Consider the following 15,000-nt stretch of genomic DNA (forward strand, 5'->3'; position numbering starts at 1 on the left):
CAGAAACAGCTGTATCACCACAGCTGCCAAGACTGAAGGAGATATGAGGCTGATCATTTTGAAACTCTCCCCTTGGCCTGGGACATAGAGGAGGCGAGAGTTCGAACATTTTGTTATTTTTGTGTGCACTTTGAAAAATACTTGAGAGGGCAGTTTGACTTTCCAAGAAGATGCCCAAAATCCCGTTAAATGGAGCTCACTTGCATTTCCCTGAAAGTTTTCTCCACTGCACCGAGCCGAAAGATAGGATGATGTGAGAAAGCCAAGCACTTGCCTGTTCAGCGATAACAGAATTAAATGATAAAGGAATTAGTTCTGGAAGAAGAGGAGAGATGAAGATACAGAGCAGGCTAGGAGGAGCTGGGAGAAGGCTCGGAGCTTTGAGAAAAGCTGGAGGTAGCAGCCAGTGTGAAATCTTAATCTCATCTCTTTCCCTTCATATATACAGTGTAGAGCTGCACTCACCCTCTGCACATGGTCTCCCCCCTTCGTCTTTTCTTACCCCACCCCCATCCCCAGCTAACAAGCTTTCTCATATCAGTGCTGATTATATAAAACCACCGCAGGGTTTGCTTTCTCTCTGTCCTGCTAATGCTGCAACCGCCCTCCTAACGCTGTCACCCTTTTCTCCGTACGTCCTCTTTCCCAGATTCACCTCATCTTCACACTCTTCCTGTAGATGCACCCCCCACCCCCCAAATCTCCTACAGGTAAATATTTCTTTCACCCACGTGTGTGTCGGTGTGAGGGAGTGGAATCCTCGAAAGGCTGAGACTCACAATTCAAACACCATGTAGAGCATCCCATCTGAGCTGTACGTCTCCAGCAGCTCCACAATGTGGGGGTGTTTCAGCATGTGGCAGATGCTGGCCTCCCTCTTCAGATCTGAAAACACAGAGAGAGATCAGCATATGAGACCAGCAGGCAGGTCAGTGTTATATACATAACATAACATTAGCTCTGATTATTCTACTGTGAGAACCGACAGGATCTTTTTTTTACGTTAAGCGCTGCTGGAGTGGGCGGGAACCACAGAACACGGTCCCAACCTGAAACCATGTGATACCACATATCGATACTGTGAGTAAAAGCAGTTGATGTGGGGGCAGAGCAATGTGTCACGTATGTTTGGAGTATGTGTGGTAGTGGTGCCTTGATCTGCCCGCCCACCAGTGTGCCACCCCTGTAACACACGGCGTGACCCCCTGCTTCTTTTCACCTGCCAACTAACTCACCGGCAGGACGAATCACGTGAGGACGTATCACCCACATCGTCCCCTCCTGTACACGCCCACTGTGCAGCCATCCCAACCGAGAGCGACAACTCAGCCAGTTCAAAGAGCAGCAAATATATAAGGATTTTATACGCTTCATTATTTAGAGGCACCGTATGACCAACCCTGTCAGATCTCACCTCTTTACTGTGCAGACCCTGCACCGATAACAAGCAACACGTTGAAAGGTGCTGTTTGTTTGCCTCCATCCCATTATTTCAGATCCTCTTACTGCTGCCTGACAATAAGCATCTACCACTTTAATTGGTTCCTAATGAAGAGGAGGGTTAATGGAGGGGGTTACTGAAGCTGAAAAGAACAACGCGGGCTGGCTGTTTAGAGGAATCACCGGGGAGAGAAGACAGACACGACTCGCCACACCAGGAAAGAAAACACGCAGCATCATACAAAGCTCGTCTTCTCATGAGACAAACACAAGTAAGAAACTGTACATTCATTTTTTGTGTGTTGACAGGACTCATGTGCACAGGGACAAGAAAAAACAGCTCAGACAAACCAATATGCACTGTCTTCACTGTCTCTGATGCAAAACTGCAGCATGTCACTGGATTACAGGGCCTTTAAATCAAGTAAAAAAGCTGCAGTAGGTGGAGAACTGCAGTGAAACTTTAATAATCTATGACACCTGGTTCCATTCAGCTCTTTGTTTCTGGTTCCTTCCTTTCATCCTTCAACCTCTCAGTCTTTCCTTGCTCCTTCTCCTCATGACAGCTGATGTTCTGACAGGTTCTGGAGCCTGAAGCCACACACACACACACACACACAACCTTTGAGCATGGCCTAACTTTATTATCTTAACTTTTAATATCTGCCTTTAATAATGAAATAGCCAATTATATATACTCATATACAGTATAATGGCATCTAAACGAGAGGTATTCCCCTGGCTGCTGCTGCTGGAGGCGACTTACGGACACTGAACGTGAAAACGATGAAAATAAGTACGTGTTTCTGTAAAGATGTGACAGGGCAACACACAGTCACATTCACACACACACATACATGTGAGCTATAATGAAAAGTTACTGTAACGTCTACTATGTATGCAGTGACATTTAATTAAGCTTTGAGCTGAAGCCATGAGCCACTTGTGCTGCTGCGAGCCTCGGCGCTAACATTAAGCTAATCCTCCGAGGACAAGCACGAGCCGTGGGCTAACTCTAACATGATGCTAATGCAGCTAAAGCTGGGATAAGTGGCTACCTTCAGGGCACCGCAGCCTGCCACACTTAATGTCATCTGGTGAGCTCGCTGCTCATGTCCGTCACCATAGCTGCTGGTGGAGATTACGAAAGATACTTCATCAAATGAGAAGCAAATCACCTCAGCGATTTCACTGAGCTAAGCAAAACTGCTGCAGGGAAACCACTTTCATTGCTTTTAAGTTAGTGTGTGTCTGTGTGTGTGTTTGTGTGTGTGTGTGTGTGTGTGTGTGTGTAGTCAAAGCCAAAGGAATGCTAGTGATCTTGTGGACACAGAGCAACAGAGAAGCACCAGAGGATTAATACCCACAAAATGAGAGCCAGAGAAAGACAGAGGAGGCAGACACACTTCAGTATGTGCTGCACAAAACTGTTTATGCAGCAACAAACCCTTCAACACTGGACACAAACATACAAATGAGTTACAGTATGTAACTAAGGCTGGCGCCGTAAACACATACTCAAATGTCAGGAACAGCAACAATAAAGCTGTTCAGAGTGCACAGAACATTTTGTATCACAGCTTCACGGCTTTGAGAAGGTTATGTGTTAGTGTAGAAGCAGTGATATACAGTAAATCAACAGCTGGGAAATAAAGAAATGTATCAGTGTCCATGGTAACGGCTGAATCCTGCCACCTCACGCTTTAGAGACAGTGACCTCCGCAGCTGTGAGTCTGTCCCTGCAGAGTAACTGGACCATTTGGACAAAATCCAGGGAAAAGGAGGAGAGAAATAAAAAGAGAGAAAGAGAGATAAAAAAGAGGAAAGAGCAATAGAGAGAAAGAGAGGCGGTGATAAACAGATGTGATCTCTACAGTGATCCCTGTTCCTCCTGCTGGGAGTCAAAGCTCGCAGTGGAAGGAGGCCTTGCTATCACAGGTAGGTAGGTGTGTGTGTGTGTGTGTGTGTGTGTGTGTGTGTGTGTGTGTGTGTGTGTGTGTGTGTGTGTGTGTGTGTGTGTGTGTGGGACCTGACACTGCTTTTACTGACAGTTAGGACAAGATGTCACAACAGTCTAACAGAAAAACTGAAAAACCACACAGTCACAGAGCTGTAGCTTTTATGGCTTTGGGGGAAACAGGAAAGAAAGATGAAGGAGGTAAGAAGAGGCAGAGAAGGGGGGAGAAAAGTGGAAAGAAGAGTGGAGGGATACAGAGAAAGACAAATACAGAGAAGAAAAGGAGAGAGAGAAGGAATCAGGGAGACAGGAGAACAGAGGAGGCGGAGGGAAGTGAGTAGGCGATGGCACATGATGAATTTTGCTCATTCTCTGGCTAGCTCTCCTCCCTCATCCCCTCTGAGGGCTGACCTATTCGTCAGACAGACCTCCGGACAGGCTGCTGGTGTGTGTGTGTGTCTGTGTGTGTGTGTGAGTGTGTGTCTTTGTGTCAAGCCCCTGCTGGCCAATCCATTGCCAAGACACGAACCATTTGACCCACTTCCCTTGGTCTGAGCTCTGTGCAGGGTGTTTGCGTGTGTGTGTGCCTGCCTGATTGCTGTGGTGCTGTGTTACAGCTGCCCGCTCGACTGAAACTGCTCTGCTTTCTACAGGCAACAAAAAAAAGTCAACAATGAGAACAGCCAGCTGGCACCTGCAGGGAGCGCACAGTCTGATGGATTCCTGAGCACTGCAGAGGAGGGCCTGTGATTAGATATAAGTGACTGGGGGGAGCGGTGACCATGGAGCACATGTGTGCACACACACACACACATGCAGTCAAAGAGAAACCAGAGTGCACGTGTGGACAGAATGAAGAGAAATGGTTCTGGTGCAGCGTTTGACAAGTTACAATGAAAAACTTTCATTTAGGAGATTTCTGTGATCCGTCATGTTGGATTTTCATCACTACTTCATATGAGAGATGACAAAACACCCCGTCTCTAAGGAGAGAACATTTAATGACGATTCCTCACTCTCTCACTCACTGAAAGTCTCTGCAGGAGTCCGGCCAACATCACTCACAACACCGGCAAGAGGGAGAGCACCGTGGGGGGGCATGTCCAGTAATTAACCATCATCACAAACAGTCCACAAAGTGGTGAATACCTTACATTCATAGTGATTCATATATCACGGTGTGGATTCCAGAGGCCGACAGACACATCAGTATGCTGATATTATCGGCCCATTTAAGCTAAGTGCAGATAAATCGGCCTCGGCATTCATAACGGCCGATAAGTAACAAGAAATTAAAGTAATGGAAAAACCAAAAGGAGGCGCTGGAGCTATTTAATTACCAGAGCTGCCAATACATACAGTCATCTGTCCATTAAAGATCACTGTGGCTGCACTCAACACATCCCAGCTCAGCTGACCACTGCAGAGCACAGTGCCTGCAGTTTATCTATTAGTTAGCAACGAAGCTAGCTAATGCCATGGCTTGTCCGTGGAAGAGAGCTAATGAGCCGCTAACATACAGCGTTATACTCTTTCTGCTTATATGAAGTAATGGTGAATTTCATTTGTGTTGGAAAATATTATACTTTTAGTTTGTTTAAAGCTGAGCAACATTTCCTTTTCAGAATTAACACTAACCCCCTTAGAAAAAATCTGACTGTCACTTTTCAAACCAGCTGGCCACCTCTGGAAACATCACAGGGATCTTCCTCACCATGTTTCCATTTCAGTCTACAGATTTCTGAAGAAGCATGGCTGACTTCCTGTGTCCCTCTTGGCACAGTCTCATAGTTATAAAACTAAAATAATAAAAACAAAGTTTTATTGCAGACCGTAACTGAGACCGAAGCGTCCTAACATCTGGGAGACGCTGACTCCAGATTAACCAGTTATTTCCCAAACATTTTTAACGTACATTTTATTTTGCCCTGGTCTGGATGGACTGAAGCAGTTCAACCATCACCAAGGCTAAACCTTGATAGGGATTCTGTTACCAGGGATCAGGAATCATATGGTAGCTGAAGAGGACTAACAACACCATGAAACAGAGGAGAGGATGGTTTGTCAGGTCGTTGACTCTTGTGGACAAAACTGAAATCGGTCCTGCTTTGCAGTGGAAAAAGAAGAAGACTTTTTAAAAATGGATCCATTTTTAAAAAGTTATCAGAGAATCACTGGGATGGTGTGAGGCTGCTTCAGTCTGTCTCCAGCTCCCTCCCTCTGTAACTGCTCAGTCTGAATGCTGACATAGCTGAGCACCACCAGGTGAAGCTCCTCTAAGAAACGTTCATTATCCTGAACTCACAGCAGGTGTGTGTGGTGACACACACTCTCCACCTTTGGAACATATACGAAATTACAAAGGACATTTAACTGTATGTAAGTGATGTAAGCGAAAATAATCATTGGTTGCTTTCACCTTATATTACATTTGAAATTACAATTTCTGAAGCGGAGTGGGATGAATAAAAGGCCGTCATTTTTATGAGTGAAGATAGTTGCATGAGTAACAGACATGGAGACAAAACAGCGAGATACAGAGAGAGACTGAATTCCTACCCTCTGTGCTGAGTCCTGGACTGGAGGTGAACTGGGCCACATCCACGATTTTGACAGCAAACTGCTGCCCCGTCTCTCTGTTGATGCATCTCCTCACCACGCTGAAGGGACCCCTGAACACACACACACACACACAGGAAAACACACATTTAACTCACAGTTTGTGGTACAGGACCTGAACTCTCTGTTACACCTGGTGGCAGCGGAAACAAGCAACACAACAATGTTCCTCACTCACAAATGTTTTGGTATTTATCTGTTCTTCATTCTATCAAACTGATTCTGGACTCTCTCTCTCTCTCTCTCTCTCTCTCTCACACTCACACACACACACACACACACACACACACACACACACACACACACACACACACACACACACACACACACACACCGTGGTCATAGTTTCACTTCCTGGGTATGTGAAGCAGAGTGAATAAAAACGATTATGTCACTATGAGTGAGTACATATCTTTTTCACCCTCCTGTGTTTCTGTTGCTTTTCATCCCTTTCATTCTCTCGTCCTATGGGTGAACTGGGAAACACTGCAGCCAGCTGGGTTCACCAGCGGAGCACCATTTAACGAGCGGAGAGACACAGCAACCCTTCGACAAATATTCACAAACACAGACACAACCTGCAGCCTTCTGTGAATTACCCATCCCACAGCAAATTACGCTCAGCAAAACCTCACTGCTAATGTGAAAGCACACATTTCACAGCTAAACAAAACACCACCCCTGGCTGCAGCAGACAGCACAATACCAACTGGCTGGGGTTTGAACACAAGCTGTGCTGCTCCAGAGAGTGTGTGTGTGTGTGTGTGTGTGTGTGCCTGTGCGGGTGAGGAGTCTTTGTGCACAAACACAGACTGGTTGAACAGATGGTGATCAAGCTAAAGCTGCTTAGCGTCAGTAGGGTGAGGTAGGACGGCACCGTGCCCAACATGCAGGAGACACCCACATGAGCACATCCCCACACACACACACACACACACACACACACACACACACACACACACACACACACACACACACACACACAGTATAAACACAGATCAAACTCTGACTGAAATAAACACTATGAGCAGTGTTGCTGAGTAAACTGTCACTTTGGCTAGAGGGATTGTACAGTGTGTGTTTCTCTGCTGTGTGTATGTATGCAGCTCTCTCTAGCTCCATCACACACACACACACACACACACATACACACACACACACACACACACACACACACACACACACACACACACAGGTCACTGGGTCACCAGTTTAATGAGCAGAAACATTCCTCAGTTTCCCCAGCTCACCATCACATGATAGGCATTTATTTCACAGGCTGCTTCTCACAGCAATTAACCAACACACACACAGTGAGGCGGTAAATTCCACATGTACCTGCCGAATCCATCTGCTCCTCCATCAGTCCATCTACTCATCCTTAAGCAGGCCATATAAAACTATGGCTTCCTCTTCACTGAAACCAACCGTCAGCTCACTCACTACAGAAACCATTTGTCGAACAGTTCCACTGACGGATACGTGTCAGTGTACGTCTGGCAGGTTTCTGCAGATCGGTGACTGGAGAGAAGAGAAAGAAGAGAAAGATGATAACTTTCTTCCAGCGTTTTCTAAAAGCTTTTGTACTGTGAAGCGTCGGCTCCGTGGGGAAATCTCCAGCTCCTACTGAAAGATAACACAAGCCTGCAAACACTGAATTTGTCGATTTCAGGAAGTCAGCACTTAGAGCCAAATGAAAAGTCTATGTGAGATCAAACTCCGGCAGGAGTATGCTTCAACCTAAACTTTGTTGGAGCAGGTACACTGGGTCAAAGGGCTCTCATTAGTAATGCAGTCGAGTCCTCTGTGCTCCGTTATCTCCCTCCACGCTACAGCCCAGTCACTTCACCTCTGCCCCCCCTTCGCAGCACAGCAAATGTCAAGCCTTGCTCAAGGCAGCGCTCTGTACATCGACGAACAAGAGGCCCTGGAGGAGCAGGGACAAACAGAGCAAGGACAGAGGAAAGGCAGGCGAGAAGGCTAGGACATGAAAAAATACTGTGGAAAAGGAAAAGATGAGAGCAGAGTGTAGGGCTGAGTGATTATTCAATTTACTGACAAAGACAGAAAGTGTAGATTCTTAGAGAAAAGCTCTTCAATATAAACCAAACAGGTGACGCTTCATCGGTCAGCTGCCGTTATCAAAGTTCAGCTGCTGACAGTCTCTGATTTAACTACAACCTTTATGATCGGAGCTGAATGATCAATCAATTTTTCAATTAGCTGACTGACAATTCATTTTTTAACTGTCATGTTTGAAGTCACTGGTTCCAGCATTAAATAAAACACACAAAACTATGATTCACAAACAGAGGGCAGCACGGTGGTTAGTCGCCTCACACAGGGCTCCAGGTTCGAACCCCGGTCTGGGCTCTGCTCTGTGGTGTTGGCATCTCATCTTTATATAAGTAGTAGAGCAAATTGTATAAAATAATCGAAGCTAGGCCGACTAAAGGCTAAAGTTTTCGCTGAACAATCCAGAAAAATAGGCTTAATGTGAATAAAAATTAAAAAGCTGAATAATTTCAGCTTATTCGGTTCTTCGGTTTAACGTGTACAGTTCTAACGAACCTGTCATGAAGACAAACATGCTTTGTTTCAGTCAGGAACGCCGCGCTCGCCATCTGACTCTCAGCTCGACTGCCTGCCTGTTCCTCCAGTTCTCTGCATCATGGCTGCCCTCTGGTGGCCGAGCAATACTAAAACAATATACACCGTCACATACATTTACACTGTGATGACACCCAGACATATTATCATATTTCACCCACACTGATGTGCTCTGTGTGTGCATGTGTGTCTGTGTGTGCATGTGTGTGTCTGTGTGTGCATGTGTGTGTCTGTGTGTGCATGTGTGTCTGTGTGTGCATGTGTGCATGTGTGTGTCTGCGTGTGCATGTGTGTCTGTGTGTGCATGTGTGCATGTGTGTGTCTGCGTGTGCATGTTGGGTATGTGCTGAGCACAGAGGTACTCTGGAGCAGATGAGAGGCTTATTCACAGCAGCCTGGGCACGCATTAAGGAAAAGGTTTAAGAGGCACAATCTCCAGCACACATCAGGCTCGCAATACTGCAGAGTAGGAAAGATTAACTTTAGAAATCTGTCAGGAGAGAGGAGGCGAAGGGAGGCAGACGGGGGAGGGGGGCAGGACCGGGGCGGGGGGACTGTTTGGAACCGCAGACGGCTCGAGTGGCGGAACTGGGCGTCCTGGAATAAATCGACTGTACATGGAGGAGCCATTCTGACTGAATGGGACTCAGCTGCACTCAGCATCAGCCATTATAGCTGTGAACAGAAGTCAGCTGCACACGGGCTGTTCTGATGATTCCTGCACTTTAGCCACCCTCACTAAAATAACAGGAAGAGGGTGAGAGAGAGGGAAGGGGAGGAGGAGGGGAGACAGAAAGGAGAGAAACATGGACAGGAAGAGAAAAAGGTTGACAGTAGAGAAGCAGGGTGAGTCCCTCTGCTCTCTCCTAACCCAGATTTTACTCCAGTATTTCAGGGTTTGTCCATACAGGGAGGACTTCCTGCACCCCAGTGCTGAATTCATTACAGCAGTTATTTCACACGGTACGTTCCTTTACATGGTTTACAGAGGCAGGACTGACCAAGGTTGCTCAAAAATGTGTTGATCTCATTAAGATGTTGACTTTAAACGCTCCTTTCCAGGAATTCTGATCTTTGATTTATGACCTTGTGTACTAATTACATGAAACTGCTCACCTCCTGTAATTTCTGTGCATTTATCAAATGAAAGTGCTGATCACTGGCGTCGTCTCTGCTCAGGAAATTTTAAACTTTAACCTTTCAACAGGCCTGGGATAAGACAATGAGCACAGCTACAGTGCTATGGAGGATGCTGTATGGATGTCAGGATTTCAGAATCTCCTGAAACATGGTTTTCAATCACAGCACGTACAGCGTATCCACCACAGCACTGATGTTTTATAGAACGTGCATGTTATATTTAATGTAAATCAAAACCTGACAAGCCTGTGGAGTTTTAAACAGGACGGTCAGGAATGAGGTCTGCTACGGGCTCTATAATTCATTTTTACGTGGCCACTTCTCCAGTAATTGCTGTCAGCTTCAGTCATAGTAAAAAGACTTTTGTTCCATTTCTGATCATCTCTCCTCGTTCACTTCCTCCTGGAGAAGCAGTGTAGTGAGAGATGAAAGCTGTGAGCTGGAGTGCAGAAAAGTGTGTGTCTGTGTTAACTGGCTGCGGGGGCGAGCGTAAAAAGTAAACGTGTGTGACCTCCAGTCCCACAGTTCACAGCAATAAGCACTTAATGAACACACAACTCCTGACCTTTCCTCTCTGCACTTCATCTGACCTCGCAGGTAGGAGGTGTAGCTGCAACCTGGGACCTTAATCTGTTGATACTATGAATGACCCTGTGAGAGGATGTGGGAAAAGCCTTAGCTGCATTCCACGTCGGGGTAACCACAGGGAATCTACGACAGCATCAAAAAGATGGGGTGCCCTATATTGCGTGCCATCTATCTGCATCTTGGTGTGTGTTGCTGTAGTAAAAGGTGATTTGCAGGCCGCACTCCTACCCAACTTCACAGTGCATCAATCACCGCGCGTCTCATTCCGTAAATGTCACCAGCTTTATGAGACACACGAGCGCAGAGCATCATTCACGCTCAGACTACGCCTGACGGACCTGTGACGAGGACAGCTCCATGTCCACACGTGTCAGTCAGTCAGGACACTGGAAGCAACTAAAGAAGAAGTTACACTAAGATGCTTTACATTGGTGATGGCCTACTCAACTGTCACGTTCTCTTAGTTATTAGATTAGACTGACACCTCCAGCGTTTCAGTTGATGCTGCAGTCGAGTGACTGTTCAATTCTCTGAATATCAAAGTAAACAACACGGAACAATTAAATAATCTTATCCTCAAAGAGAAGGAACAGTTCGTGCATTCAGAGGAACCGAAGATAAAAACTGAGAACATAAAAAAAAGGAGATAATGTAGAAATAATTGCAGCCACAGTCTCATCAGTGAGAGCTGTACACAATGAGACTGATGTGAGGCAAATGAGTGGAAAGTGAAAAGCTCAGGACTGTAACAGACTTCATGCTGTCAGGAGACATAATGAAACTTCAGCCTGAAGGAAACATTAAAGTCAATCAACACTAAATGTAAAGTCATTAACATGTTTACACCTCCTGGGGAGAGAGAGAGGGAGAGAGAGAGGGAGAGAGAGGGGGGAGGGGGGGGGGGGCATGGAAAGAAAAACGAGTGATGAGACAAACAGATGCTGTGTCGGAAGTCAGTCCCTATTTTCTACCGACTGCTCTGCGTCTCTTGGAGGACAGACAGTTTGTCCGACCGCTCCTCTCAGGACTGCTCTGAGTTTCTGAAGGTTGTTCGGTGTTTCTCGCAGGACGTGCTTTTAATTCTCTCTGTCTCTCCTAAAGAAGAAAGCAGCAGGCAACACTGGATACGCATTCTTCTTTCAGACCAACAACAACCATATGCCAGTGTGTTTGTTCACACCACTTCACAGAGGACTCTGTCCTCGGCAGAGACCAGTATGAAGCTGGATTTTCGGTTAGGCTGGTGATAAAAGACGGAGCTGTTCCATCTGCAGAGAGCCGTGCTGAAGGGTCAGAAGCACAAGCTGTAACTAACATCACCTCACTGAAATGTTCGTCTTGTACTGGGACACAGACCGAATGGCTGAATATGGAACGATAAAGCTGTGATCCAATAAGTAAATGCCTTCATATGGGCTCAGAGTTATCAGCTGTTATTATCACATCAGCCAGGGACAAATGTCCACACCCCCCACACACGCAAATTACAAGCAGTCCAGGTTCAGTCGGCTGCCGCAGCATCTTTTAACTCTCTCAGAGAAAATGAGTTTGTCTGACACAAACACAGCTTGGTAGAGACGCAGACACAAAGAGAGCAAAGGCTCTGATGGTGTGCAGTGAAAACTCATGAGTCTGCAGTTCATGAAGTGAACAGAGACAGAGCAAACCCTGAAACACACGCACGCACACACACACACACACGCACACACACACACACACACACACACACACACACACACACACACACACGGCCCTACCTGCCCTCGAGTGAACAAGACACAAAAGCAAAGACAGTGAAGAAAGAGCGAGTTAGAGAATACAAATATTCACAGAGAGGACGAGAGACGGCCTGAGGGTGGACACAACAATAGATCTTGTGTTTAATGCAGGTCAACTGAGCAATGAGAATGATAATGACTCATAATAAGTCGTTAGGCTGTCCCGAATGCTTTCCCTCGTTTAAAGAATATAGGCGACGGCGTGTAGTGCTCTGAAAGTACCTACCAGACTAAAAACCACTGACCTATATCTCCATTTAATAATCATAAAACGGGCCCTGTCAGGTTACGTTGTGTGCCGTGTACTGACCAGCGCTGTGGGCTGTGTGAGGAGAAGCAACATAACAACATAATTCTGTTATGAATGGTCCCCTCTATTCTCCTGGCCTGTAAAAGCATGTGTGTGTATTACAGCTGGACTTCGTGAGCATGAACACTGGCTCAGGATTTCATTTCAGTTTTTGGGACGACAGCTCACAAAGGAATTTCTCTTCTGTCATTCAGCAAAACTTTAAAGTTACGGCCCTGCGTCACCATGACAACGAGAGAAACGTCCCGGTCACAAAAAATAAAAAAAGTCTGATTGATTGCTTTATGATAAACTTATATAACCGTGTTGTGAGGAATATCCCCCTCTTCTGTACAGAATATGATCTGATCTGCTGAACTTCCTGAGGCGGTGATTGGCTGGTTTCACGTTCTTTTTGCTGACTCCTGTTGGAAGCCAGGTGGTCCCATCCCCTCCCAGGGACGCTCCTCATTGGCAGGTTAAGAGAAGGCAGGTATATTACATAACTACAGCTGCCACTGACAATTATTTTCTTCATAAATTAATTTAGTAATTCTGAGACAAAGCTCGGTTTGTGGAAGTTTACAGCCTGCCATGCTGCTCGCCTGTTCTGCTCTGAGTGGAAAAAAAAGAAAAGCAGTGATTCGACAGATAAACTGTGAGCCGGCTCAGGGGCTTCTGGACTGATGATTACGATGCTGCAGCCCTGAGAATATATATTTTGTCCTTGAGCACAAGGTAGCGTCATTAAATTTCCTGCTTTGCCCAAACTCCAAAAAAATTTAATATAATGTAAGACCAAGAAAGGCAGAGAAAATGATCAAATGTCAGAAGCCAGTTCTGCTTTTAAAACCACTGAAACAACAATCTGATTATCAAAACAGTCGATAAATTTCCTTTTAATCAACAAACTGTTTATGCTGTTTCATAGCAGGGTCCTTTTGTGAGGATGTGAGAGCAGTGTGTGTGTGTGTGTGTGTGTGTGTGTGTGTGTGTGTGTGTGTGTGTGTGTGTGTGTGTGTGTGTGTGTGTGTGTTGCCAGGGCCACAAATTCAATTAAATGTCTGACATTTCCCAGCATCTGCCCACAGGCTTCACTGTACAGACACAAGAAGAGCAGAGAATGGGAAAGCAGGAAAAAGTCTGAGTAAAAAAAAAAACTCAGAGTAAAACTGTAGTCAGAGGAAAGTAGAGCCAAAGCAAGTGTGACTGTGTGTGAGAGGGAAAGACAGATTATTAAAGGTTTTCATCAACAACGTCAGACAAGAGAGAAAGGAGGGAGAAGGAGAGACAAAAAACCCAGGAAGGAACTGCACCGACACATCTGCCCTTATGCTTCTACGTTTCCTATCATCCTCTCATCCTCCATCATCCTCCATCCTTCTTTTTTTTCCCTCGTTCTCATCACTGGCCCACTCCGCCTCCTCCCGTCTCTGCATCTATGCCGTCATCTCTCTCCTCGCAGTGGCACAGGGGTTATGTAAGGAGGCAGAACTAGGCAGCTTATTTACGCTCCCATGTGGATTAGGCAGAAGCCTGGACACGCCAGCACCTGCAATGCTCAGTGGCAGTGTGCAAACACACACACACACTCACACACACACACAGGGCACTGCAGCAGAGGTGACAGGGCTTTCCCTAACACCCCCCCCCCCCCCCCCCCCCCCCCTCACAGAGAGGCTGGTCAGGGTGTAAGATGTGCTGTGATGTCCTCGTGCAGCGGCAGCAGTAACAGGCCAACGGGCTCACACAGATAAACTGTGTCACATACTTCAGTCGAGGGTTTATAATCAAAGATTGCTTTAATATTTCAGCCGTTTTTAGTGTGTGCTCATGAATAATGAAATATAAATAACGAATAATGGAAATAGTGGAGAGGATACGGACTTCACTGCACAACAGTGAAGTTATACATATTCATAACAGCTGTGCACACTCCACACTTTCTGATGCTCTGGGTGTTTGATCCATTTTGTGTTGTGGTAAAGAAGTGTGTGAACCAGGCGTCAGCACTTAGGTTCAACCATGGGACAGTTTTTATAAGTTCACTGATCCTTAGGAGAAATGATGGAAAAGCTCTGATGCAAACTTTAAAAGCGAAAACTTCAGCTTTCATTGTGGGGCCATAAAGTTAAATCACAGTCAGAACGTAAACATAACTGATGAGGCATCACAGGGGAAACTACCAATGAAACCAGTGCTTTTTAAGATTGAGATTTTTTTAATTTGTACCGTTTTGAATGTTTTAAAGTGGAAAAACTGTTACAGGTTTTCCTCCTTAAGCTGAAAAGAGCTAAGAACCTTTTACAGTGGCCAAAGAATTTGTGAAACATCCAGCTGCTGTTTCACAGCGTGTTAGCGTGCTGCTGCTGCTGCTGCTGCTGCACAGCCTCCAGGGACCACGCTGTGCATTAGCATATTGTTAGCGCATATTTTAAACCAGCGATGCTGCTGTCATCACTGGCTGCCAATCAAAGTTCATCCTCATTAATTCCCACGCCACTAAGTGCTATTTGATTAGACCTTCTTCTTTTGTACTCTTAAGGGTGTTGTATTACATGTTTGAGAAGAGCCCAGGT

General features: G+C 45.8%; 1 protein-coding gene across 4 annotated transcripts in view; it reads right to left on the reverse strand.

Moving 5' to 3' along the window:
- The window catches only part of caska (calcium/calmodulin-dependent serine protein kinase a), a 91,611-nt gene that overhangs the window by 45,748 nt on the left and 30,863 nt on the right, over positions 1-15,000 (reverse strand). For all 4 annotated transcript variants that reach the window (XM_041056709.1, XM_041056707.1, XM_041056706.1 and 1 more), the window contains exons 2-3: positions 5,957-6,069; positions 780-885 (exon numbers count right to left, since the gene is read on the reverse strand). In XM_041056709.1, coding sequence (XP_040912643.1) covers positions 780-885; positions 5,957-6,069 — 219 coding nt within the window. The remainder of the gene's footprint in view (positions 1-779; positions 886-5,956; positions 6,070-15,000) is intronic.

The sequence above is a fragment of the Toxotes jaculatrix genome, chromosome 15, assembly GCF_017976425.1.
Source record: "Toxotes jaculatrix isolate fToxJac2 chromosome 15, fToxJac2.pri, whole genome shotgun sequence".
NCBI lineage: Eukaryota > Metazoa > Chordata > Actinopteri > Toxotidae > Toxotes > Toxotes jaculatrix.